Genomic DNA, 24,036 nt, shown 5'->3' on the forward strand with positions numbered 1-24,036 from the left:
GAAGAAGAAGAAGAAAGACATGGCACACTCTGCTCTTGGGCCAAGAAAGCGATTCCTCCTGGTAACTCCTAGCCCGTCGCTGGAGGATGACTTGCTTCGACCTTCTCCAGCTCATGAGGCCCAGGGAGTTGCGGGATATCCTGAAGGACGGCCGGGTCTGCTTTACGTTTCTCCACGACCTGTTTCAAGTGCTAAAACCGAGGTCAGCGAGAGTGCTTTTCGCCTTGTCGTCTGCATGAGGATCAGGTAGGTGTCAGAAAGAAAGATAGAAGTACTTCTCGATCCACCAAACTACTCGGCGATGCATCAGCCTGGCCTGAGGCTGCGGCCGCCAGTCGACGAGTCTTTTCGGGAGAGGTGGGCGTGCTGTCCAGTTCGACGGGCTGGGCGTTGATGGCGGGAATGGTGAAGGTCAGATCTGGGGTTCGTGTGGCGATGGGCGATACGGGTGTCTCCGAGCTTGAGGCCATGTTCGGTATATACTGTTTGCAGGTGTTTGCAGGTGTTCGCGCGCAAGTTTCGGGAAGCTGATGGATGTATAATTGTACAATTGTACACGTACATGTACGTAGGACGATGACGACGATGATGATACTGTTTGTTGGTGGTCAGAACGGTCAACGGTGGAACAGTTAACAGTCCCATTTCCCCACTCCACTTGGCACCGACAAGGATTCATCCCTGACCTGACAACAGAGCCAGAGAAGGGGGAGACCTTGACACGATATGATCATACCAGAGTTTAAAAGGTTGGGACTTGGGACTTGGGAGATCGAGGCCGGAGAACATTACAAATGTGGAAGTAAGTGTTCTAAATGTATTTTTTCATGTCTGGTATCATCGTCATTGTCATCATGATCATTATCCCTCTCTCTCACACACACCACACACTCGCACACACGCTCTCTCTGTGTCGCGGTAACATGTACAAGATTTCCGTCAGCTCGCATTGAATCAATCAGCACTCGTTCCTGATGTCTGTATGTTGTGCACAGCGCTCTGAACTGCACTCGTGACATCAATGTGGAAGAACGGCCTGTTGAGGCCCTGCACCACTGCGACCTTGACCCCAGCGCCAGATTTGTATGCCGATGAACTGTGAAGCTGTGTTTGGATATCGCTGGATGAATCATCCCTTGCTCCATGTCCGTGGCTCTCCACATCCTTGGCAGATGTATACGTGTGAAGCTTGTTGTATGCCTCGTCACCCGCAGCTGCGGCGCTAGAGGAGCCGCCAATTTCAGCAACACTAAATATTGGCTTCCAGCGCTCGAATGAGCCTTCTCCTTCGATCGAAGGGTACCCGAAACCAGCACTCGCGAGGGCACGCTTGGTCCAGCGATTGTTCACGCAAGCAATGTGCCACTGGACGCGCTCAGGCGCCGTGTACCGGTCGAGCTGATTGCGTACGTCGATGAGATTCTGTATCGAAGTCAGATCCACGTTGTTAACCGAGGAAAAGTCGACAACGATAGCCTTCAGCGTTGGTCTGTGGTCGTTGACATCGACCTCCTTACCCGGCCTTGGGCCAGGGTCGTTCCATGGTCGGTCTCCAGGTCGTGCATAGCTGTGAGGGTTCGTTCGCCGTGTTTGCGCAAATATCACCTTAGTCAAGTAGTCGAGGTAGTGGTTTGCATTCGGGTAATTGAAACCTTCCGAGAACCTGTAAATAAAGACGCCTGGGTAAGGGTGCTGAGCCTGGATTGCCGGATTGGAGCCGTCTTCGTTGCCAAAGGGAATGAACACATCTCTGCCCACTTTGCCCGAGTTACCGTCACCATCAATGCCCGTGGGGTTCTTGTCGTCACTGGAATTGTCGGTGATTTGATCGCCAATCACGTCATGCACCTTGACCTTGCCAACAAAGCGGCCCTGTGCCTTGAACAGCCTGAAGATAAGCACTGCAGCCGAGCAGGATATGGTCACATAGACGCCAATCTCGATGGTTGTGAAGATTGTGACAATCACACCAGCAAAGAAGATTGGCACCTCCACCGGCGAGACTCTCCAGAATTGGTAGACGGTATTGGGCGGGGTGATCAAGTCGCCCACGGCGTGAATGATGACAGCACTCAGGGCCGCCTTTGGAATATAGAAGAAGACCGCCGGCAAGGCGTAGATAGAAAGCAGCACGACGACCGCAGTGATGACGCCTGCGAACGGGGTGCGCACACCGGCTTTCGATTTGATGGCTGTGCGAGAGAAGGACCCAGTTGCGGGGTAAGCTCCCAAGAATGGTCCAAGCAGGTTAGAAACACCGATAGCCACCAGTTCTTGCGATGGATCGATTGTGTAGTTGTTGACACGTCCGAACGACTTGGAGATGGAGATGTGCTCAATCAGGAGCACAATCACAGACGCCGGAAGCTCACTTGCAAACAGACTGATAATATGACTGTTCACGGTCGGCACGGCGGCGTGCTTGAAGCCGCGGGGAACAGAGCCCAAGAGGGCAATGGAAGAGTTCTTTGCGTTGTGATCTTTGAGATGAATATTCATGAGCCAGCTGATGAGAGTGTAGAGCAGAATGACGAATGCCGTGCGCAGAGTGCTGAGGAAGAAGTACAGTCTTTTATGATTGGGGTTCTTCCTCGCGGCATAGTTCAGGCTCGATCGGATGAGGTAGAGCATCAGGAGCGCTGTGAGACCCAAAGCTGCGTCAAGCTTGGTGGAGCCGAGATGCTTGAGGGTGTTGATGACGACCAGGTACGTCGACGCGCGATTGTTGACAATTTTGCTGCTGATGCCCAGCAAGGCCGGCACTTGTCCCACCGCAATGTTGATGGCAGAGCCAGTCATGAAAGCCGAGATGGAAGCGAGGGAGATGAGTTCGACGAGCCAGCCAAGACGTGCAAGACCGAGAAAGCAGACAATCGCGCCGACAATGACAGCAAGGGCGGATGCTACGACATGGCCTTCGATGTCAGGGTCTTTCTTGGCAACCTGGTTTACGATATTGCCGACGATGGTGGACATGACTGCCACAGGCTGCCAATCGTTAGCAACATGAAGTGACGCAAGATGGAAGCATTATACTCACACCAATGGTGATGTCCTTCGAGGTCGCGAAGAACCAATAGATGAGGACGCCCATGAACGACGAGTACAGACCGTACTCGACTGGCAACTCAGCCAATTGTGCGTATGCCATACTCTGCGGGACCACGACTGCGCCGACGGTGATGCCAGCAATCAGATCTCCGACAAGCCATTGGACGTTGTAGCGCAGGATCCATCTCGTGAAGGGAAACAGGTTGTGGAGATAGGTGAGAATGTCGCGGCCGCTGGGAGTGATGTCTTGTAACCATTCTAACGCTGTCGGTTCGTGTTCCACGTACGTATCGGCGCTGTCGACGGAGAAGACGGACTCTCCTCGTGACAGTTTTGATGCTGGGCTGTCGTTCCTGTAATCCAATTTGATCCCGAGGACCTTGGCCAAGCCATGACCAAGCTTGGTGCTTGTAGATGCCATGACGGAGGAGAGGTAAGAGTCTGTGAGCGGACGCTGAGTGGTTCCTGGGCAACGGTATGATATATGGCGCCAACGAAAGCTTCACGTGGAAGCTAGAGGAACGAGAGGCGCACTGGCCTTGTCCCGACGGGAGGGAGACCACAACCTACTAGAGATCTGCTCAACCAAAGACGCGCACCCAGCACGATCTAGGGCAGTCTAGAGGAGTGGTAGCTCGAACTGTGAGATACAGTAGGAGATATCTGGTGCTGGATCTGCTTCCGCTTAGCGACCGGCGTGTCGGAAGTGGCTTTCGTTGAGTGTTGCACTCGTAGGAGGTAGCAGGTAGCAGGTGTATATTGCTCCAAGGAGTGTGAATGTGGATGTGAGAAACGATTGAGCAGAAGAAGGGTCAGTCTCTCGGTCAGTCCCTCTCTGCCCCTCTCTCTCACTCTCTCTCTATCCTTCCACGACGACGACGACGACGACGAGGCGAGCGAAGGTTCATGAACCTTGGGATTACGCAGCTGCGGGCCCGACGACACTTCGACACCAGACGCATTGTGACAATGAATGGTTGCCAAAGGAGAACAGGGTTTAGCCTGAAGCACGCCATACGACGAGCCGACCAAGCTCGCAACATCGGCTGGTCCTGACGTGCTTTGCACGTGCGCCAAGGACAGCGTGGCCCATTTGGCGCAGCATGAAACCAATGATTGTGGAGCTGAAAGACGTGATTAAGTCGTTATAAGTTGACATATGCGTCGAAGGGTGATGTGGCCTGTTGGGGAGATGGGCCCTGTACGAGCAGTGACATGTCGTTCTGGAAGCCTTTTTTTCCCTTCTCCCTGCGAGCTCGAAGCATGCATGGCATGTACCGAGAAAAGCTTGTTCATTTGGTTTGTCATTGTGGTTCTTTGTGCTTGTGATTTGCCGTTATATGTGCCTAATTAGATGGATCAGGCAAGGTCAGGTAATCAATGCTGAACAAAGAGCGAGTCTAGATGATGCAATCCAACCTCATTCACAGAGGGATGCCAAAGACGGCTTCATGTCCGGGGGCAATTGCAGTATCCATATTGGTTTGTGGGGTATGCCAAGCTTCTTTAGCCGACCAGCCAGCCGACAGTCCTTTGCTTCGGAGTGAATGTGGGCGTGATCACGTGCTCATGTTTCGCAAAGGTGTCGACACGTCCCGGCTGCTGCTCTGTGTATGCCTGAATTTATGCCTGACCATCACCGAGTATGATGGCCTGAATTAATGCCTGACCGTGACCAAGCATGTTTGCCTGAATTCATGCCTGACCATGACCAAGCATGCTTGCCTGAATTCATGCCTGACCATGATAATAAGGTATGATTGCCTGGGGAACCACTCGTCTCCGACAGATACAACAACAACAACAGATACCCAATACAGACACAGACATAGCGAGATAACAGACTCCGACACAGACTCACATCCAGACTCTCACCCAGACTCTCACCCAGACTCCGACTTACACTCAGACAACGACAACACCACATCCAAGGACGAATGACCCATCTGGAACCCTTTCTCCAGCAAGGTCCCACGGGCGGCGACCATGTTGCTGGCCTGGAAGAGCTCCGGCGCGTGATCTTGCTGGACGGCATACCGGCCAACAGCGACGGCATGGTATGTTTCTTCTTGGCATCGCATACCCTCACACAGGATTGAGGTGGGAGAGCAAAGAAAAAAAAACACCCCCCCAATACTGACCACAGCGAGTAGTCGGAATTGCGCATCTACGTCTGGTTGATACTGCTCAACGCCCCGCCCCTCAACACCGACACCTATCTGGATCTGGTGAAGCTCGGTGCCTCGCCTGCATATGCCAAGATTCGAAATGATACCTTTCGCACTCTGACCACGGATCCGCTGTTTCGAAGACGCGTGACCGAGAACAGCCTGACCCGCGTCCTCAATGCCGTGGCCTGGAAGCTCAATGACGCCGACGAGTCGCGCAGGACTGGATGCATCTCGCCACCCGCCTTGGGCATTCCCAAGAGTCTCGACGGCCACGACTTCCACTCTCCCAGCTCCGTCAGTACGCGCGACACCCTGGGCTCCGTGGCATCCGTCACCGATGCGAGCGACCCCGGGGACCTCAGCAAGACGCACATCGGATACGTCCAAGGCATGAATGTGATGGCTGCGCCCTTTTTGTATGCTGCGCGGAGCGAAGCAGAGGCCTTTGCCGCCTTCACTCGCTTCATCGTCCATGAAGTCCCGGGCTACGTCCGAGGAAGCATGGACGGCGTCCACAAAGGCCTCGCCCTGATTGACCAGATTCTGCCCATTGTAGACCCCAAACTAGCCTCGCATCTGGCTTCGAAAGGCATGAAAGCAGAAATCTACGCCTTTCCCAGCGTACTGACCCTCTGCGCCTGCACACCACCACTACCAGAAGTGCTGCAGCTATGGGACTTTCTGTTTGCCTATGGACCTCACTTGAATCTCCTCTGCATCGTCTCCCAGCTGGTATTGGCACGAGAGTCGCTGTTGAACAGCGCTACGTAAGGTGCCGTCTACTCACGGTTGTGGTACTCGCTAATGTGTGTTCCAGTCCCAAGCCAGACTTCAAGCCATTGAGGGCACGCCAAGTCATCGACTACACGGTCAGCTTTGTCCGGAAGATTCCAGGCGATCTCTATGATCAAATGCTCATTCACGCAAAGTGAGGAACTCGTACATGACTGGATCGGGCAGATCCAGGGCTCTTGTTTGCTTGTACAGCACCAACAAGGACCGATATCAAGGTAGCGCGGTTGCGCTCGCACTCGTCCAATACCAAGGACCTCACTCGACAAAATCTTCGTCGTCGACGAGGAATTGCATCCTGTCAAGCATACACGATTGACGAATCCTCCAACATGTGTCACAAGAACGCAAACAGAATGGTAGAAACCACGATTCAATCTCAAAAAAAGGCATCGGGACCGCTTGCCATGAGCTGATTCCAGTCAGTCGAGTAGCACCCCTACAGCTTACGGCAGCGAAATACATGACTGGGGCGGAGACAGCTTCCTTTACAACCCCCCTGGTCGCAAATTCGGATTGTTGGGTCGAGAACTCGACCTATTATGTCCCACGGATTCCAGTGACATATCGACCATCTCACAGACAGAGAGGGAGGGGAGCTTCACTGCAGCAAAATCATGACGATAAGTGTATACGAACAACTTTGGACTTTCTGGCCGGAGAACAATGAACGCGACGACCTGTGGTACGGATATCAGCGAAAGAAGAAGACGAATTCGCTCTGTACTTTATTGTATTGTACTGTATTATATATTGTACTATTACCAACCTGAGTTAACCAACCAACTTGCAACATGAGCAAAGAAAAAGCCGGCGGCCAGAATTCTTCAAATCTCATTCATTCATTGGAGGTAACAGTACGATACCTACCTGACCTGACATTTTTTCCCTTTTTTCCCTCTATCTTACTTGCTCCCTTCACTCTCGGGTTCTCCTCTCCCTCCTCTCTCTCTCTCTCTCTCTCTCTCTCTCTCTCTCTCTCTCTCTCTCTCTCTCTCTGACACACACACACACACACACACACACACACACATAACCATCAACCATCAACCATCAACCATCAACCCTGCCAGGTAGTAAAGAAGGTTTAAATTTTTCCTCTCTTTCCTCCTTCCTCTCTTTCCTCCTTCCTCTCCTTCCTCTGCTTCCTCTCCTTCCTCTGCTTCCTCTCCTTCCTCTGCTTCCTCTCCTTCCTCTCCTTCCTCTCCTTCCTCTCCTTCCTCTGCTTCCTCTCCTTCCTCTGCTTCCTCTCCTTCCTCTCCTTCCTCTCCTTCCTCTCCTTCCTCTCCTTCCTCTCCTTCCTCTCCTTCCTTCCCTTTCCTTCCCTTCTTTCCTCCTTTCCTTTCCTCTCCTTTCCTCCTTTCCTCTTCCCTTAAACCAAGATTTACATTATATTCCCTAAACAGAGAGACCTCATCCATCCATCCATCCGTACCTAGAAATGTACTTAGAAATGTACTTACTAAAACAGCATACAGACCCTTTGTTTCCCCCTATCTATACTGACTTACCAATGCAGGTACTTACCTACCTCCCTGATAGGTAATATAACGAACATTTTGCACAGAAAAGGAAAATGGAAAATGGAAAATGAAAAATGAAAAATGAAAAATGAAAAATGAAAAATGAAAAATGAAAAATGAAATCGTTTTCTGGCTGGCTGGCTGGCAGGTAGGTAGGCAGGTAGGTAGGCAGGCAGCGTGGGCAAGTTAGGGTACCTACGTAAGGTAGGTAAGGTATGTAGGTACAGGTAGCTCAGCTTGCCTGCCTGCCTGCCTGTGTATGTGTGTGTGACTTATGATTGAAGAAGTATAAGCGGGTAGGTAAGGAGGAAACATCTTTGGGCTGGAGGAAAGAATGATACTCTGAAAATGCTTAATAAGGTAAGTGAGGTAAGTACATTACTGCCTGCCTGCCCGGCCTTTTTCACCAATTCCTAATCCCCTCCCCTCCACTCCTAGACAGGCAGCATCAGCAGCAGCAAGAGGTATGCACTTGTGCTAATAACACGCAAATACCATACATACCTGGTAGCAGCAGACTTTTTGTTTTTTTACCTGCTACCTTAGTTACTAGCTAGTAGCAGAGAGCATCATCTCCCGCACCGTCTCAGACATGTGCTTCGGTTTGCGACCTTTACTGCCGAGCAGTTTTTCCAAATGATCATCATCGTCATCTTTCATCTCGCACTCGTTGGCGCGGAGAGCATCATATGTCTTGCTCCACCACTTGATGTATAGTTCAGGTTCGCCTCGTTCTTCTATGTAGTATCTCTCGTGTTCCGCTCGCGAAACTACGCGGAGTTGAATTTCACTGCTACGAGCTTGGGATACCATGGCGGCAACTTCGGCGAGGGTGTGGGCTTGACGTTGTGCTAGGTAGAGCGTTTTGTTGTGGTAGTCAGAAGAAGAAGAGGTGGTGAGGATGATCGCTGTCGCGAGGCCCAGATCTTCGATTGATGTCCAATTGATTTTACTGTCTCCAGCGACGACGATCTCGCTTCTGTCGTTATCGTTGGGTAAGTGGTAGTGGCCCAGATACAGAGGCCAGCTTTCGTTGTAAAGGCCCTCGCGAATGATTGTGTAGGTGAAACTGCTCTCCTTGAGATACTGTTCCGTGCGCTCATGTGCCTTCATGACTCGACTCAAGCTCGGGTTGGCAAATGCCAGACTGGTGTAATAGACGTGCTGGACTCCGACTTGCTGGGCCGCCTCCAGTGCTGTGAAGTGATCCCTCTCGCGACCCTGGCCTGGAGGTGCTTCGTTGAAGTCTTTCTCGACTCGAGCAGAAGAGATGAGGAACATGCTCGAGCACCCTTGCAGGGCGGACGTCCACGACGTCCGGTCATCCCATTCAGCAGATCGCACCTCGACGCCCCTTTGACGAGCTGGCTGTAGCTTCTGTGCTCCTGTTGAAGAGGATGTGGTACATACGATGTCCTCTGGCGCAAGGAGCTTATGATCCAGGAGAGCATTGAGCGTCGCGAAACCTAGCTTGCCGCTAGCCCCGACGATAGCTAACTTTCGCGTCATGTCTGGTATGGTGAACAGTGGTGTTGGTGAAATATATTGGTCTCGATGCCACTGTTCAATCTGAAATACATTTTTACATGGTGCATGAGGTGACGTAAGAAGCGCCTGATTACATTGCTGATAAATCGTTTTCGCTGCCTTGTTGTCCCTGCCGGTTCTTCAACGTGTTTTCTAAGAAGAGAAAGACGTCTGGTGGTGTCATCTCAGGTACGGTGTGGCTGACGCCCAAATATTGTATTGTGCACGTTGAGAGCAGAAATTTGGGCATGCTATCGGCCACAGTCGCTCCTACAGAAGAACATATGGCGCCCAGATCGCCTTAGGTAGCTCGGTAAATGCTGATACCTCCATGTGTAGATCCTACTTTTCTTCGACTTGGACTCGGAATCGATCCAGAGAGAATCACAACTCACAGTTGATGCTAGGAGGTAAGTCAAACCCGAGAAGTCTGACATCAAGGGACCGCCGTGCCCGCTCGATGGGTTGGCCCAGATTCTAGCTTGCTGAACGAGCGGTGTTCCCACTCTTGTCCGGTCCGTGCTACAGACGTGAGAGTCGAAGTATAGCCCCGGATGCAGGACCAGTGACTCCAGTCGAGTGGGTATGTAGCGACAAAGCTGCTGTAAAGGCCACAGCCCTCATGGCCAAATCTGAGCGGAAGCATGGACCTAGTCATGTGAACACCGCGTCAATGACGGGCTGAAAGAGCATGAGATCGTGCATTTTATCTATATGCCTTCAGTGACGCGCTGATGTACTACGAAGTACTTCCCTGTCATGAATCACGAGTACATCAGCCTCTCTATATCTCTTAAGTAGTGGCTTTCTTCGCGAACTCGACACGCAGGATGAGATGCCCGTAACCAAAGCCATCCATCTTCTCGCAAGCACGTGCAGCATCTGACCGATCGGCGTAACTGACGAAAGCAAAACCCTTTGCTCTGCCTGTCTCCCGATCTTTTGCCAAGAATACTCTAGTAACACGGCCGTAGCGCTCGAACATTTCGCGCAAGTCGCCTTCTTCTGCAAATTCGGACACCTAAGACGTGGATTAGCATAGTTCGACAGACATCTGATAGCAACAATTGACGCACGTTTGTAACACGCAGGGTTGCAAGATCGTCTCGTTCGAATTTGCCACCCATTCTCTCTCCTCCACCACCACCAGCAGCGCCTTTTCGCATGTGAGGTGGAACATAGCTACTTCCGCCAGCTCCCAGACCGCCCTTATCTTCGCCCGCGATGGCATCCATGTCGACTGGAGCAGCATCCTCGCCTGTGGGCGCCATGGTGTCCTTGAAAGGACACTTTGTTGTGAAATGATCTCCCGAGCAGATACGGCACTTGATCTGCATCTTCTTCAGTGCCTCCGCCTTCTTGTCCTCCTCTGGTGCCTTCTCCTGGGCGCCACCTGACTTGAAGCCCACCTGCGGCCTAAAGATGATGTTCTCTCCGAGTGTGGTGGTGTCTGGATGCGGTCCTGGCGCGCGGCCAGCCTCAATCCCCATCTTGTCCCATGCTCGACGTTCTGCAACTCGTGGATTCTCTCGTTTCTTCACGACGCTACGGCGAATGCGTTGTGTGCGTTTGACCTTCTTGCCGTCTTCGTTGATAAAGATGGTCACCACCGTCTCAGTGCCATCCTTGTTTTTGGTGATTTGTGGCGCGGGAATCGCGTTGCTGAGATCTGGCGCGTCGTCGCCATCGTCTGCCCAGTCAGTGCCTCGGGGCGGGTTTGCTACTGCGGCTGCCATGATGCTTGTACCGAAGCAGGTTGGCTGAAGTCAATGAGGCGATATTTGTTGAAATGCGCCAGTGGGGCGAGCGGACAGTCGGGCGTTAGAATTTTCTGCCTTAGGCCTCTAATATCTGACTAAGGATATGAAAGCTGACTAAGGATATGGATGCCACTCCCAAAGCCTTTGAATTGCCTCCATAGACTCTTTTGAGGGGCGCAGCAATGCGCTGCACCCGTGGGTAGAGTTGATCATCGTTCCTGCCCCCAATAAGTGGTACTGGTGCCTACGTCAAAACAATACCTCCGACGTGCCGCGGTTTTTTCATACCATGGAAAATCAACCACCAAACATACGATGATACGAACAAACGCGACTCGATTATGTATCTCTACGTCAACGTGGAATTGTCGCAGTCCGGGGCTGACCGGCCAGAACACACTCCTTGGTGAACTGTGAACACTTGCTTTGCTTTGCGCAGCGAGGCGGGTATATCATGATTGGGATCACACGGCGACGAAGTTGACCCTTTTTCAGGCTTGCAAGTGCTGCGAAGCACTATGGCCGCAGAGTCTCATACCTGCTATGACAATTGGTCGAGTGGAAGGCCCATCAGGTCACATATTTCAAAGGAGGTCGGACGGTGCAGAAGTCGTCTAGCGTTCCCCTGAATCATTGTAGGCGCAGAGTGAGGCACTGAACTGAACGACCGTGAGATCCGACTTTCTTCCTGCAGACACTGTCAGAAATACAGAACGCGAGTCGGCCGACTTCGCGGGGATATCACGTAGTGACTTGGCCAAGTCTCATGGGGCTTTCAAGAAGAGCCGGCCAAAAGCATGGTCTATCTTGCTCGAACGGTCGAGGCACGAACCCACCCATAGCATGACGGAAATGCACGTCCACTGCTGCACTTGATCTGTCCGATTATCCATCCAACTTTGCTAACCTTGAACTTCAATAGTGCATGGACCTTGTTATTGGCACAGGGTGAGTCGCCGCGGCGGAAGGTCTTGGAACACGGAGACGCTGCATGTGTCTCGAGCAGGCTTCGGATTGTCCATATTGGGACGTCGTGTCGTACTTACTTGTGGGCCCGAGATTACGGAAGAGAAGGAGTTGGGTGAGGGCAGTCCGATAGGTGGTCCCGTCGTTAATCGCGCTAGAAGGATAAGAGTACTGTGACGCTGTTTCCAGTGAGCTATACCACTTGGCTAGTGGGAACAGTGGTATCCCTGTGTATTCAACAACGTACATTGTGAGGCAAAGATCAATCAGCCAAGCATCGACGAGTGCCGCGCCTGCCGTAGATGTATGGGAGACTACCCTCTTCTGTGAATGCTTGACACAAATTAGAGCGTGATGCCCTCCAGGCATATGCACGCATCCAGTTAGGGCCGACCAGAGCGAGTGAATGAATGTCGAATAGGAAGTACTTCGGCAGCACCTCCAGCATTATTCAGCAGCGCCATGTCCGCTTGCCCTGCCTCATGTTCGGGTCCGGAACAGATACATGGATCTTGACCAGTAGCACCAGTCCGCTGGCAATCTAGTGAACATGGGTCGATAATTCGTGGTGTAGGCATGTTCGTCTCAGTGCTGCGGCACAAGGGACACGCCCTTGACATCCTGCGGCTGGAGACACCTGCGGCGCGATTCTGGCAAAGAGTTCATCCCGATGTAGCTGAGACGGAGAGGAGGCCCAGGGTGAAGCCGGTCTTGCATACTGTGCCAGATAGGCAGCCAGTTGTAGGAATTTCCGCAGTGGCGGAGGAGGGCCGGAGTGCATTTATGGGCCCTGGTCGAACTTCGTCACACTGTGATTCACGAGTGAGTGCCGTGAATCCGATGCTCTGAATGTCAGAGTGCCGTACACTGTTTCGTGCTGCTCTTGATAGCTCGCAGACCAACAATGGACTTGAATCAAACCCCCCTTTGAGGCATTCATACCGTACACACGCAGCTGCATACAAACACCATTGCAGAGAAGCAACGGCGCCAGCCCAAACAAACAATGCCGAAGCCGAGAAGGTTGCCTGTGAAAAGTCGGGCTCGGTTTTCCGCATCAAGGGATGCAGCGTACCGTAGCCGCCCTTCAAACAGGTAGACATCTACATCGTGATGACCTGGAGTCGACTAGGTATCGAGTGCAGCAAGAGCCAAGCCAAGCCTGCAGTACATAGTCGGTGTTTTGGTTTGCAGGCCCTGAATTTCGGACATACTTCTAGTTTGGGTGAGTTTAGGATTGATGGTCCTGGGCTCCTGGAGGATGCAATGCTGGGATCAGCGTCGGACATAATGGGAGACCTCGGCCGCATCGTGATTTGACGGGCCCCTCGCATTGGCTCGTATTGATGCGATTCGCGGATCAATGGAACAGCACAGTTGGCTACCTTACAGCAGTAAGGTGTATGGGTATATATACACATACACGTGTTCGTGATCCATTAATACCCTGTAACCAAAGTGCGGCGGGCACAGCATATGAGCAGTTGGTTTTGCGGCTGATGGAGCCTCAGCGCTAGCATATGGCGAAGCTATATGCCGATTGAGCCACAGTGGCTCGCCAGCTGGTGACTCTAGGAGGTATATACATGTAGTTGGTAGCTGTAGGATGTATGTTTTCCCAAGCATACACACACATGCACACACACACACACACATGGACAGATCACCCGATGATATTAGCCGAAAATGATCATGGCCTGTCTCTTCATCATGCGCAGTGGCCTGTGCAAAGCCGCAAGTTGCGGAGCTGAAGAGCTTCTGCCAGCTGGCAGCCACAGCGCACAGTACCTCCTGGACGCAGTCGGGGTATCACGGTAAGGTCCACGGGTACCTCCTACCTGTGGACGGCTGGACGAGTGAGGCATTATTATTCAACATCATCAATCGGCAGTTCACGGTTGCTGATCATAGCAGCAGAGGGTTAGCGGACGTGGGCAAGGAGAAGACTACAGACTACACTATCTCAGGTACCTGGTAGTATCCCCGCTCAAGCCGGGAAAATAATGATTCACTGGGGAGTGTGCCAAGTAAGCCACACCTCCGCCGGTTTGATACCTCCTAGGACGGACTACTTTGTTCGTACCTCACTGCCGGTGGGTGTGGAGAGGCGGCTGTCCCAGGTATAGCGTTAGGTAGCCGATGCGGCGCATGATGAGAGCATGTTGCCTACTGGAACACTGACCAAGCGCACGACCACGACGACATGTACGGGGGGACACACGGTGGCAGACAGGCGGTCGCCCATGAACTGACCCAGGCCGGGCCAGGTGGACGAGGCAGATACCTTGTTAGGGGAGTTGTGATCTGCCGCCCGTGCATGACACCATACGAACGGGAGTGGAGCTGACCATGTGCTTGCAGGGTGTAGGCGCATAGATGACGAAGATCATGGGCATGCGCCAGGTAAGGTTGTCCATGTATACAGAAGTAACAGTACGACAGCTCGGCGTTCCATCTCTGCACTCTGATGATGCAGTAGTGATGATTATTATATACCACCGAGGTCTTATCAGACATGGCCTGCCTCCGATCATCGTCGGTTCATCGATTCATGGTCTGGATAGTCGAGCAACAAGATTCGGCGGCATCAAAGTCTTCCCCAGGTCTGCCTTGCCAGCTGCAAGCAGGATCAGGATCTGCGCCCCCTCATATCCGTGTGGTGACTAGGATGTATCCAGTAATCGCAGGGCTGCCAGGCTGCGCCACGATGGCGCCCATACATACTTGATACCTTTATGCCTAATGCCTTCACGTCGGGCCACAGAACTCTGTACCTTACCTACATGTAGTTGCTTTGCTGCAGCATTCAGGTTGCTTGCTTGCTGGCTGGCCTGGGCTGGGCTGGTCTGGCTTGGTGGGTGTGTGCGTGTGTGTTGTGCTTGCTAATGTCGCCCGTCGTAGTAGGTATGTAGGTACATTACCTCCTAGTGTAGGTACTTACTGAGGTACTGTATGTACCGTAAGGTATGTGACTACATCCGCTGCAGAGCGCCAGTCCACAAGGTACCTAGGTAGTATTGCCCGCTGTGTGCTGCCTAAAGCACCTACTTAGGTGGCTATTTTGATCAATATACCCACCTTGGTATATGTAGATAGGCGGATACGGACTCGCACGCCGTGATGAAGAAGCTTTGCCATGTGCGAAGATCCCGAGGTAGTGGTTGGGCAGAGTATTTCGCAACTTCGCTCGAGTTTGAGCCTCACACATGCCATCTACAGGCAACAGGTATCATCATCAGCATTTGGCATCATCAGCATCATCATCATCCGATCCGATCCCGCAGTGGCAGACACTCGGACAGGTTCGACTGAGACACCGCTGGAGTGCTGGCCCGAGCCTACAGACAATGGGCCTGTTCGGGCCGGACTGCTTCAGAAGCATAACGCGTCCTACCGCAGCGTCCGTCTTTGCTACATTACGTGCAACGGCCTCAAACGTCCTTGTCCTGTACCACTGTCGCGAGAAGGAGAGTCAGCTCGCCGCTACTGTCCAGGCCAACAACAGTCGTGGGGATTCGTTGGGCACTCCCACAGCACCAATACACACACATACACACACGCGAGCGACGGCCAGTCGGCCCTGACTCAAGACGCACCGCTCACAAAGGCCGTACAGTCCGTACTGGACTCGTTATCCATATACGAGCTACTGTCCTCCTTGCAAGTTGCAACAGAAAAAGAAAAAAGGGAAAACTCAGAGTTGTTCCTGGGCAAGATACGGTACCCTGCTGAACGGAGTCTGTTTATGGTTTGTAGGTTTATGGCGGCAACATCCTGTCTGCCGCACGGACTGCTACCATCACTACAAAGCTCCAACCCGTGAGGCTGTGTCCCCCCATCAGACTTTGGAGGTACTGTACTTCTGTATGATGTTCCAACTTCCGCACGCCGCCAGGAACACTGTTATATTGCATCGCATGATCCAAGCGCTCGAGTGGGCCGCCATGCGTCGCCATGCGCTGTGAGGCACGGAGGTGGCGTTCAGCTTTTCATGCAATGATGCACTCCCACACGCGGAGGCATCATGGATCCCCGTTAGTTGTCGATGGATGACTCTCCAACGGGGTGCACTTCACTCTCAACGCTCCTGATGCTTTAGGCCGGGCGGCAATCGCCGGGCGAAAAGGTGTTTTGACGCCCAAGAAATCCGTGGTCGACCATTGTTTTTTTTCCCTTTCTTGCCCTGCACTGCCTACCCATCTACTGTACCTTGTAGTTCTAGTGTATCCGGTCCCGAGCGGCGGACTGTGGACCGCCACTACTCGCATCCGCCACTCACTCACTCGACGCTCAGACACCGCGCGGTGACAACCGTACCTCCTAGCAGGTAGCGGCTCTTCCAGGGCATTTCTTCTTCCTTGCATCTAATGTGGAGCCCTTTTCGATGCTTGTGATGATCGTCAAATGCAACCGTCAAGGAAGACTTTGCTCTGGCTGCTGCGCCCTCGAAGGCACCGCTCTTTTTCGCCTAACGAAGAATGCCACGCGGGCATGAAACATGGAGTACCATGTATGCACGCGGATTCGTTCTCTACCGGTGCGATCTCCCCAGGGAAGACAGAAAGCCTCTACAGGATGCGCCTGCTCGGCCAACAGCCAGCCAGCTGTCGGTCAGCATCACCTATTGATGTTGCTCTATCAATCACATGTCAGGCTGTCAGCGCGACTACTACATGTACCTAGGTAATATGCATCCCGCATCCCTTCGGCGGCGGCGGCGGGCCCTTCAGCAGCAGCAGCAGATCTATCATCTATGCAGTGAGCATGAGGCGATCGTCCTATGCCTGACCGCCGAGACATTTCAACTAGGTCTGCAACGGACGACACCCTTGCACGTCAGGCACACAGACTAACAGCAACTCCCGGTGTCGATCATTCGCCATGCCATTCGAAAAGGAAGAAGCTCCGATTGAGTACCGCCCCGCCTGTCCCCTTGTATCAAGCAAGCTTCCTTAATTGCACACGAACGAACTGGTGGATCTACTACTCTTCCAAAGGGGCGAATATTGGACTCGGCGGATGCCGTCTGCGACATGTTGATCCAGGCCTGTTCATATGAGTCGGCGGGCACACTATCTGTGCCTTGCTCTATGTCTATATCGTCTTGTGCTTCACCAACTGCAATGAATTTTATGCTCAGACCCAAGGTAACACAGAACGAGGTTGTTGGGCTGTTGTAGATCACCACGTTATCACCACGTTGTGGTTCACAAAGGCTTCCGCTACCGCCTGCTGACACTTGATCATACGGAACGGCTGGCGCCTCTGCCGGGGCTTCACACATCCATCGAGAATCCTGCATGTTCTGGGCGCAATAAGCATACCGCGGTGCTCCGTTGACTTTACATACACATCCTCGCACTACCACTCAACTCTGGTCTGGTCCCTCGACCCACAGGCTGCAGGCTCAGTCTCCGCCAGTCTTGGTTGATTCGAACTGGCGTTATTTCTCTGAGAGAGTGGGGGAGAGAGAGAGCGTGTGCGTGTGCGTGTATGTGTGTGTGAGAGAGACAGGGAGAGAGACCGACAGCGACAGAAAAGGGAGAGGTACGACATCGACAATGGACGGCCAATACCCACACCATCTCAGCTACTATGCCCACGGCTATGCTTCCCATATGCCAACAGAAAGTTACGAACAAGCGCCAAGACTACATAATATTCAGACCATGTCCATGGAGAGTATGGGCTCATATTCGGATTTCGACACTTCCAATGGAGCGGTGCCTCCTACACAGGGAACACAACGATCACGACGGCGGCAACCTCCTGGAGCCGAACACGTGAAGCATCGACGGACAAGGAGCGGTTGCTACACTTGTCGACAACGGAGAGTGAAGGTGAGTCATGACACTTGTGGTGATGAGATCTCCCGTGCTGACGAGATGTGCCAAAGTGCGATGAAGGTCATCCTACCTGTGAAAGTATGTATCTCCGCAGACGAGCGATGAGTCCAAGCTAACGAGCAGCTCAGGGTGCCGTAAAGGCAAACGAGACTGTACCTACCCAGGCGATGCGGCCCCGAGCACAGCGAAGAGCAAGAGCAGCAGGCGCAAGGGATCTTCGCCTACAGGCTCGAGTCCGTCTGGTAGTGACCTGGAAACTGACGAGCACGACGGACTATCGGTCCTCCCTGGTGTGAACGAGGAAGGGTGGGACGACGATGGTCCCATGTCAGCTGGGACTGAGCAGAAGCTAACGACGGAAGACTTCGACGGACGAGTGCCCCAGAGTACCTCCCCTTCCACGGGATCGAGCATGCGACATAAACGCCCGCAGCCAGTGCGAACCAGGTCACAGCAGTCCGTCTTGTCTAGTATCGCTCAAAACCCGCGTTGGAAGACGCTGCCCAAAGACGTGAGGTATTACCTCACATTCCACCAGCAGCACATGTCGCACCACCACTATGCCTTCAAGTACGACGGCGGTGACTTTCTGAAGACTACTTATCTCGAAATCGCCATGAATGACGGGAGCGCAGCTCTTCTCTACGCCATCGTAGCGTTTGCGGCCTATCACCACGCTGTAGCACGCGGCAGTAGTGACATATCTGGATTTCTGTCCTATTACAACAAGTCTATTGCGTTTCTGCAGCAGTCTTTGAAAAAGCAACTACACAGTGTCGCAACTCTTCTCACGATCCTGCAGCTCGCTACGATAGAGGCAAGTCCTTTTGGGCCCACGATGCTTGCTCTGTACTAATGTTCATGCCAGGAGTTCCTAGGCGACTGGATCAATCTACTCGGTCACCAACGAGCAGCGTACCAGATCTTAACGGATCTCTTCACACCTCAAACTATCCTGCAGGACGAGACACGACGTAAGATCATCACCTGGTACATACGCTTTGACCTCTTCGCCGGCATCATGTCAGGCGATAAGACGACACTTGGCCGCGAATGGTTTGCAGCTTCTGCTGCATTCTACAAACGGCAGACGCAAGATAAGCCGAAGAATCTGGGCGCTCGATTCGAATCCTACTTTGCGACGTCGCGACTCCTCGCAACAGACGTGACGGTCCTCTTCGCTGGAAAGGCGCAGGGTACGATTAGTGATGAAGCCTTCGCGGCAGGAGTGGAGACATTGTCAAAAGAGTTTGCTGAATTTGGCCATACCATCGGGAATGCCTTCACGAGCCCAGAGTGCTTCGTCACGTCGTTCCCAGATGCGCTGCCTCCAGGCGAGCAAGATCTCTTTGGCTTCACGGATCAGGAATTTCTCTACGCGGGAGAGTATGCGACCATGAACTTCGTTCTCTTGGACCACTGGGCTATGGATCTGATGTTCAAGTTTCAGCTGGGCATGGCGTTGGGACAAGCCCCTTCTCCCGAACTCACGCAAATTGCGATGAAGAAGTGTAAGATGTTTGATGCCATCCAGCACAGTGGGCAAGGTGGACCGACGGCTATCTTGGGGTGTCAAGCCAGTTTAGGTATCATGAGTTTGTTCCTGCCACGAGAAGAACAGTATACGAGGTGGAGTCAGAGGAAATTTGCCCGTATTGAGCAGCTGGGTTACATCTACCCGGAGAACTTGCGCAAGCGGATGAGCGAGACGTGGTCCGAGGACGTGACCCGCTGGTGGCTACCCAACGACGCAGGGTATCCCACGACCATCCGCATCGTTCGCGAGTTTGTAGAGTACCGCGCAACGAGGCCGACAGACGCTGCTGCTGCAGGAATCAGCAATATGAGCGGAATCTTTCGGACGATGAACCTCGACGAACATGGATTTTCGGATGACGCGAAAAGCGTCGGTTCAGAGTCTGTGGGAAGCGCCGTCAGCCCTCAAGTCCAAGAGACCAGTCCCAGCCAGACGTAAAAGGTACAAGAGGAGGACATGAGAAAAAGGATATAATAATCGCTTGTACCTAATGCAAGTAAGCTTTGAGCGAGCCGAGTATGGCTCCCGTCTCGGAGCACGAGAGTTGACGATGCCGCGGCCGGGACCACATGGGATGGAGGAGTAGAAGCGACGTCTTATATGCTTAAGTGCCTCACGCGAAAAGGCAGGTTAGCAGTCCCGAACATCAGCGGAGTGTTGCATCCGCTTCCGCGTCATCGAAAAGACGCTGGACAAAGGAGAAAGTAAACTAGAGAAAAGTCTGTATCAGAAACTCATACGGAAACCTTGCCATGTGCGGACAATTTTTTGACTCGAACAAGTGCCCACTGGAGCATCGGCCCCAATCGTTCGTCACGATGTAGTGCAGTGCGGTACATTAACATCCATCTCGGCGAAAGCGCACGGCATATGCTGTATGCAGTAACTGATCATTACCTGTATCCCTACCTTTTTACTTATCCATCACTTGACTACTTTTTCCTCGATAGCGTTGAAGTGTGCTCGACTCGATTTTCCCCAGCCCGCATAAGCTATCACCAGATCAACAAGATCTCAATCAAGTCTTCCTGTTTGCAAATCACATCACTACCTACCTCCTACCTCCTACAAGCTTGAGAAGAAGAACTTGACTCAAAGTTTCCGACTCTGCAGAGTTGCCTGCTCGAAAACTCCCTACCTACCTACCTGACGATCGTATTATTATTCCGATCGATACCTACTCTAATACCAACATGCTTTTTGCAGCACAAGCATCTCGATTAAGAACAGATTTTCTCCAAAAAAAAAAAAGTCAACACTCTACTGTTTTATTTACAATTGGAGAAGAAAAAAAAACCAGAGCGTACGCAAAATGTCTCGAAGAAGTCGTTTTGACTAGAAACTACCTTACCTACCCAACTGAAATTGTTGCGCCGAGGTATATCTACCTACCTACCTAACAATCGGTGTGCGGCGCGGTGTAGAGGGTAGAGGAGAGGGCATAGCATTCTGGGAAAAAGGGCGTCGTGAAGCTTTGTAGGTTGCATGCAGATGTACGGCTTTAGCTGCTGAATTCGGTAATTGAGGGCTAGATGTAGTAAGGTAAGTATTGCAGTAGTATAGCCTTCACCGCTGAAAGGTAAAAGGTATCATCACGATCTAGTAGTAGTATAAGATACAGAATACTCTTTTTTTCAATACTATAGTAATTGGTAACTTGTAGTTTCTGCAGATTTGCAAATACAAATCACTAGGTTAGGTACGTACGTGAGTAAGGAAAAGATAAAAAAAAAAAACGAAGAAAAAAAGTTACAAACACGAGTTTCCAGTAAAAGCAATTTCTTATACTAAACAAGATCGATCCCAAGAAGTTTTCTAGAACAAGCCCAGGCTCGACCGCTAGGTAAATATTTCAACTAACTATTGACTACTAAGTAAAAAAAAAAAAAAGTCAAACCCAGAAAATACATTGTAAAAACAACAACCTCCCCTCCCCTCCCCTCCCCTCTCCGCGGCACATTTTCTTCTCTACGGTCTGCCTCCCCTTGGACCTTACCTTATACTTCACTAAAACTACGCCCCGGGCAGATACTAATGCAGTTTTGCAGCTTGCCGAAAAAAAGCCACATACCTATTCCCATTCTTTTTTTTTCGGGAGGTGGAACTACATGAAAAGAAGAAAGAAATTGGTCTACAAATGCCAAATTCGATGGATGTCCCGCGGGATCTACTCTCGCGTGCAAGCCACGCTTCGACCACGTTGTTGTCTGTCACATGGAAAAGCGGCTGCGAATGCGATATTACAAAAAAAAAAAGAAAGCTTCTTCTGCAGCGTTTGTGGACTTGGTTATGCTTTGATTGATTGATTGATGACGAAAGAACTTATATCACTGTCAATATATACATGTATCTCCTGTTGACGCCATGCATGGCGGTGGGATCGCGATCGGGGATTTATTGGTGTTGTTGTTGCTGTTGTTGTGGTTGTGGTTGTTATTGTTGTGGTTATTATACCCGATCTTTCACTACACAAAGTGTCGATTGTAGGTAAAGTATGCAGAGAGATTCCACGCATGACCGGTCATGTGCATGTGGCATGTGCATAACCTTAGTGCCTTACCTGAAGAGGTTACTAGGCATGAATTTGGGACGAAAGAAGTGTAAAGGTAAGGTAAGGTAGGTATACTTTTTCTGCAGGATTGACTCGGCACTCATCAACAGCCAGCCAGCCAGCCAGCCATCCAGCCATACATACGGCAGCTCGCCGCTCATGTACGCTTGCCTCCCTCCCCAAGCCCAGCCCAGCCCAGCCCGGACAATACCGATGGCTTCGGCTTCGTGAACGCCATCGACGTCGGCATCGAAGATGGGGCAATGATACGCGGATATGGACAGAGGAGCTCTCATCAGTGTATTGTCACGTTTTTATCAGCCATGTGCAGCAGCAGCAGCAGCAGCAGCAAGCCCGCCAAAGCCACCAAAAGGACGTGGTATACAAAGAGCAAGACTGTCCCCCTGCCGATCACCACGTTTTGTTGATCATCCCCATCGACCAGTCCAACCTTCTCCCCACGTTCCTCTCAACACTTCACTTCTCCCCAGGATGCTGCAAACCCTCCTCGTGGCCGGGATAGTCGGCCTCACAGCTGCTCTGCCTGCACCACAGAATATTGAGTTTGCTGCAGTTGATGCCTTGCCGCCTCCCACTCGACTCGGTGCCCCCAATGCTGCCTCTGTCGCCTTCGAGATCCCTACCTATACACCCAGCACAGTCACAGTAGATGCTTCAGCCGCATCGAAGAAGCGTACCCTCACGGCACGAGATGCGTGCGATGCTCGTCCACTCGGCCAAGGAATCCCCAATACCTATCCCGACGACGCCGAAGATTTCGTCAACAATCCCCAGTATAGCAACCTCGCAGTCGACTCCTACGTGCCACAGGGCTACGAGCTCGTGTTTCAGAACTTGAATGCTGCTACCCAGCAAAGCGGCTATCTTGGCTTTTATACCCTCAATGGGTACGACACTATTGCCTGCCGCCAGCAATGTGACGCGACGGCCACCTGCACTGCTTTCAACACGTACATCGAACGTGATCCTGTCGTCGAGCCGGGTGATGGCTGCTCGAATCCTAATAGCACTGCTGTGGCCAAGTGCGCGTTGTACGGTCTGCCGATTTCAGCAGACACTGCCACCAACAGTGGACAATTCCAGGAAGATTTCCAGATCGTGATTGCTGGTTCCAATGGTGAGTGTGGACGTCCTCTCTTCCCCTAAACGCATAGATCTCTCTCTCTTTTTTTTCTTTCTTTTGGCTTTCACTAAACACATCCCATTCCTTATCAGGCTACGTCAAAAACTCCCCTCCACCCAGCTGCGACGCCTTCACCGGCCCCGTCGCCCTCCCAGCAGCCATCTTCGTCCCCGACGGCACGAGCTATATCGGCAGCCAAATCTTCTCGGGACCCTTCGACCCCTCGCAATGCGCCTCCGCCAGCACCTCTCACAACACCTACTGGCAATCCGCCACACCTGCCAACGGGACCTATGACCCCGTCAACTTCTTTGTGGCGTATGTTGTGAGCAAGAATAACAATCCTTTGGGAACGTATTGTACGCTGTATTCGCAGACGTGGAATAGTAGTTATGCGACGAATTTGGGTCAGTTTGATGGCGAGGGGAATTATTATGATGTTTCGCAGGCTTATGCGTATACGTTGGCGGTGTGGGATAATGGGGTTCCGTCGGGGCAGGATGATTAGATGCTGCTGCTGCTGCGGAGAGGAGGGGAGAAGGTTGGGATTAATAAGGTATCTAGTCATCTGATGAGTGATTGATGATGAAGACTAGGTTTTCAACAAGGGATACATGTTCATACCTTTTCTAGAAAGCAATGCGTAATTTTTCCCAAAGGAGAAGCCAATAATAGCATTCTTCAACGTGTCAACTGTCGAGCTTGTTCAAGCTAGAACGATGTAAGTTAATGATATGCAGCTATGCATGTCACAACCACGGGCCTGTGTCCGATAACGGAACATCCCTGCTACCAACCACGGACTTCACACTATCTGATTTTAAAATCAAACCAACGGCTGGGCTCACTGTGAGTCTGTGTGAGAGGGAGAAGTCCACAAACAAGCATGTCGAAAGACTCACATTCGCAGCAAAGAGACCAAGCCATGGCCACACTCCGCAGCCTGGATAAGTCCTCATTTCCAGATGAAGCCGATCGACTCACTGCCCTCGAGGAAGCCCGGGCTCTCGTCCGCCGGCTCGAACGACCCTCGGAGCGAATGTACGATCTCGCATGGGTCCAACCTGCCTTCCTCACCAGTTTCAGAACCGCTCAAGATCTGAACCTCTTCTCCCATCTCAGCTCCACGCCACAATCGGCTTCAGACCTTGCAGAGCAAGTACACGCC

The 24,036-nt window shown here is 52.0% G+C and overlaps 8 protein-coding genes across 8 annotated transcripts; 3 read left to right on the forward strand and 5 right to left on the reverse strand.

The window, feature by feature from the left end:
* Nucleotides 1-68: 68 nt before the first annotated feature.
* Nucleotides 69-470, reverse strand: SEPMUDRAFT_107724 (uncharacterized protein; the record flags this gene model as incomplete). The annotated part of the gene is made up of 2 exons (XM_016900696.1): nucleotides 69-191; nucleotides 276-470. The coding sequence occupies 2 exons, from the start codon at nucleotides 468-470 to the stop codon at nucleotides 69-71; spliced, it is 318 nt and encodes a 105-aa protein (XP_016761880.1).
* A 310-nt stretch (nucleotides 471-780) lies between these two features.
* Nucleotides 781-3,959, reverse strand: SEPMUDRAFT_148956 (sulfate permease). The gene is made up of 2 exons (XM_016905250.1): nucleotides 3,041-3,959; nucleotides 781-2,988 (listed from the first exon to the last, which is right to left on the reverse strand). The coding sequence occupies exons 1-2, from the start codon at nucleotides 3,470-3,472 to the stop codon at nucleotides 955-957; spliced, it is 2,466 nt and encodes an 821-aa protein (XP_016761881.1). The 5' UTR covers nucleotides 3,473-3,959; the 3' UTR covers nucleotides 781-954.
* A 944-nt stretch (nucleotides 3,960-4,903) lies between these two features.
* Nucleotides 4,904-6,796, forward strand: SEPMUDRAFT_148957 (cell division control protein 16). The gene is made up of 3 exons (XM_016905251.1): nucleotides 4,904-5,108; nucleotides 5,205-5,989; nucleotides 6,040-6,796. Exons 1-3 carry the CDS (start codon nucleotides 4,989-4,991, stop codon nucleotides 6,152-6,154), a joined length of 1,020 nt encoding a protein of 339 aa, XP_016761882.1. The 5' UTR covers nucleotides 4,904-4,988; the 3' UTR covers nucleotides 6,155-6,796.
* Nucleotides 6,797-7,060: 264 nt separating this feature from the next.
* SEPMUDRAFT_107727 (uncharacterized protein) lies at nucleotides 7,061-7,572 on the reverse strand (the record flags this gene model as incomplete). Its single annotated transcript, XM_016900697.1, has 2 exons — nucleotides 7,061-7,449; nucleotides 7,542-7,572. The coding sequence occupies 2 exons, from the start codon at nucleotides 7,570-7,572 to the stop codon at nucleotides 7,061-7,063; spliced, it is 420 nt and encodes a 139-aa protein (XP_016761883.1).
* Nucleotides 7,573-7,882: 310 nt separating this feature from the next.
* Nucleotides 7,883-9,046, reverse strand: SEPMUDRAFT_132990 (NAD(P)-binding protein; the record flags this gene model as incomplete). Its single annotated transcript, XM_016902528.1, has 2 exons — nucleotides 7,883-7,971; nucleotides 8,120-9,046. The coding sequence occupies 2 exons, from the start codon at nucleotides 9,044-9,046 to the stop codon at nucleotides 7,951-7,953; spliced, it is 948 nt and encodes a 315-aa protein (XP_016761884.1). The 3' UTR covers nucleotides 7,883-7,950.
* Nucleotides 9,047-9,376: 330 nt separating this feature from the next.
* SEPMUDRAFT_148958 (translation initiation factor 3, RNA-binding subunit) lies at nucleotides 9,377-10,816 on the reverse strand. The gene is made up of 2 exons (XM_016905252.1): nucleotides 10,141-10,816; nucleotides 9,377-10,085 (listed from the first exon to the last, which is right to left on the reverse strand). Exons 1-2 carry the CDS (start codon nucleotides 10,798-10,800, stop codon nucleotides 9,858-9,860), a joined length of 888 nt encoding a protein of 295 aa, XP_016761885.1. The 5' UTR covers nucleotides 10,801-10,816; the 3' UTR covers nucleotides 9,377-9,857.
* A 6,092-nt stretch (nucleotides 10,817-16,908) lies between these two features.
* On the forward strand, nucleotides 16,909-19,896 carry SEPMUDRAFT_148959 (uncharacterized protein). Its single transcript, XM_016905253.1, has 4 exons — nucleotides 16,909-17,630; nucleotides 17,687-17,714; nucleotides 17,765-18,453; nucleotides 18,505-19,896. The coding sequence occupies exons 1-4, from the start codon at nucleotides 17,352-17,354 to the stop codon at nucleotides 19,609-19,611; spliced, it is 2,103 nt and encodes a 700-aa protein (XP_016761886.1). The 5' UTR covers nucleotides 16,909-17,351; the 3' UTR covers nucleotides 19,612-19,896.
* Nucleotides 19,897-22,040: 2,144 nt separating this feature from the next.
* On the forward strand, nucleotides 22,041-23,376 carry SEPMUDRAFT_132993 (uncharacterized protein; the record flags this gene model as incomplete). The annotated part of the gene is made up of 2 exons (XM_016902529.1): nucleotides 22,041-22,862; nucleotides 22,961-23,376. Exons 1-2 carry the CDS (start codon nucleotides 22,217-22,219, stop codon nucleotides 23,374-23,376), a joined length of 1,062 nt encoding a protein of 353 aa, XP_016761887.1. The 5' UTR covers nucleotides 22,041-22,216.
* Between the last annotated feature and the right edge of the window lie 660 nt (nucleotides 23,377-24,036).

Source organism: Sphaerulina musiva (genome assembly GCF_000320565.1).
Source record: "Sphaerulina musiva SO2202 unplaced genomic scaffold SEPMUscaffold_4, whole genome shotgun sequence".
In the NCBI taxonomy this organism is placed as follows: domain Eukaryota; kingdom Fungi; phylum Ascomycota; class Dothideomycetes; order Mycosphaerellales; family Mycosphaerellaceae; genus Sphaerulina; species Sphaerulina musiva.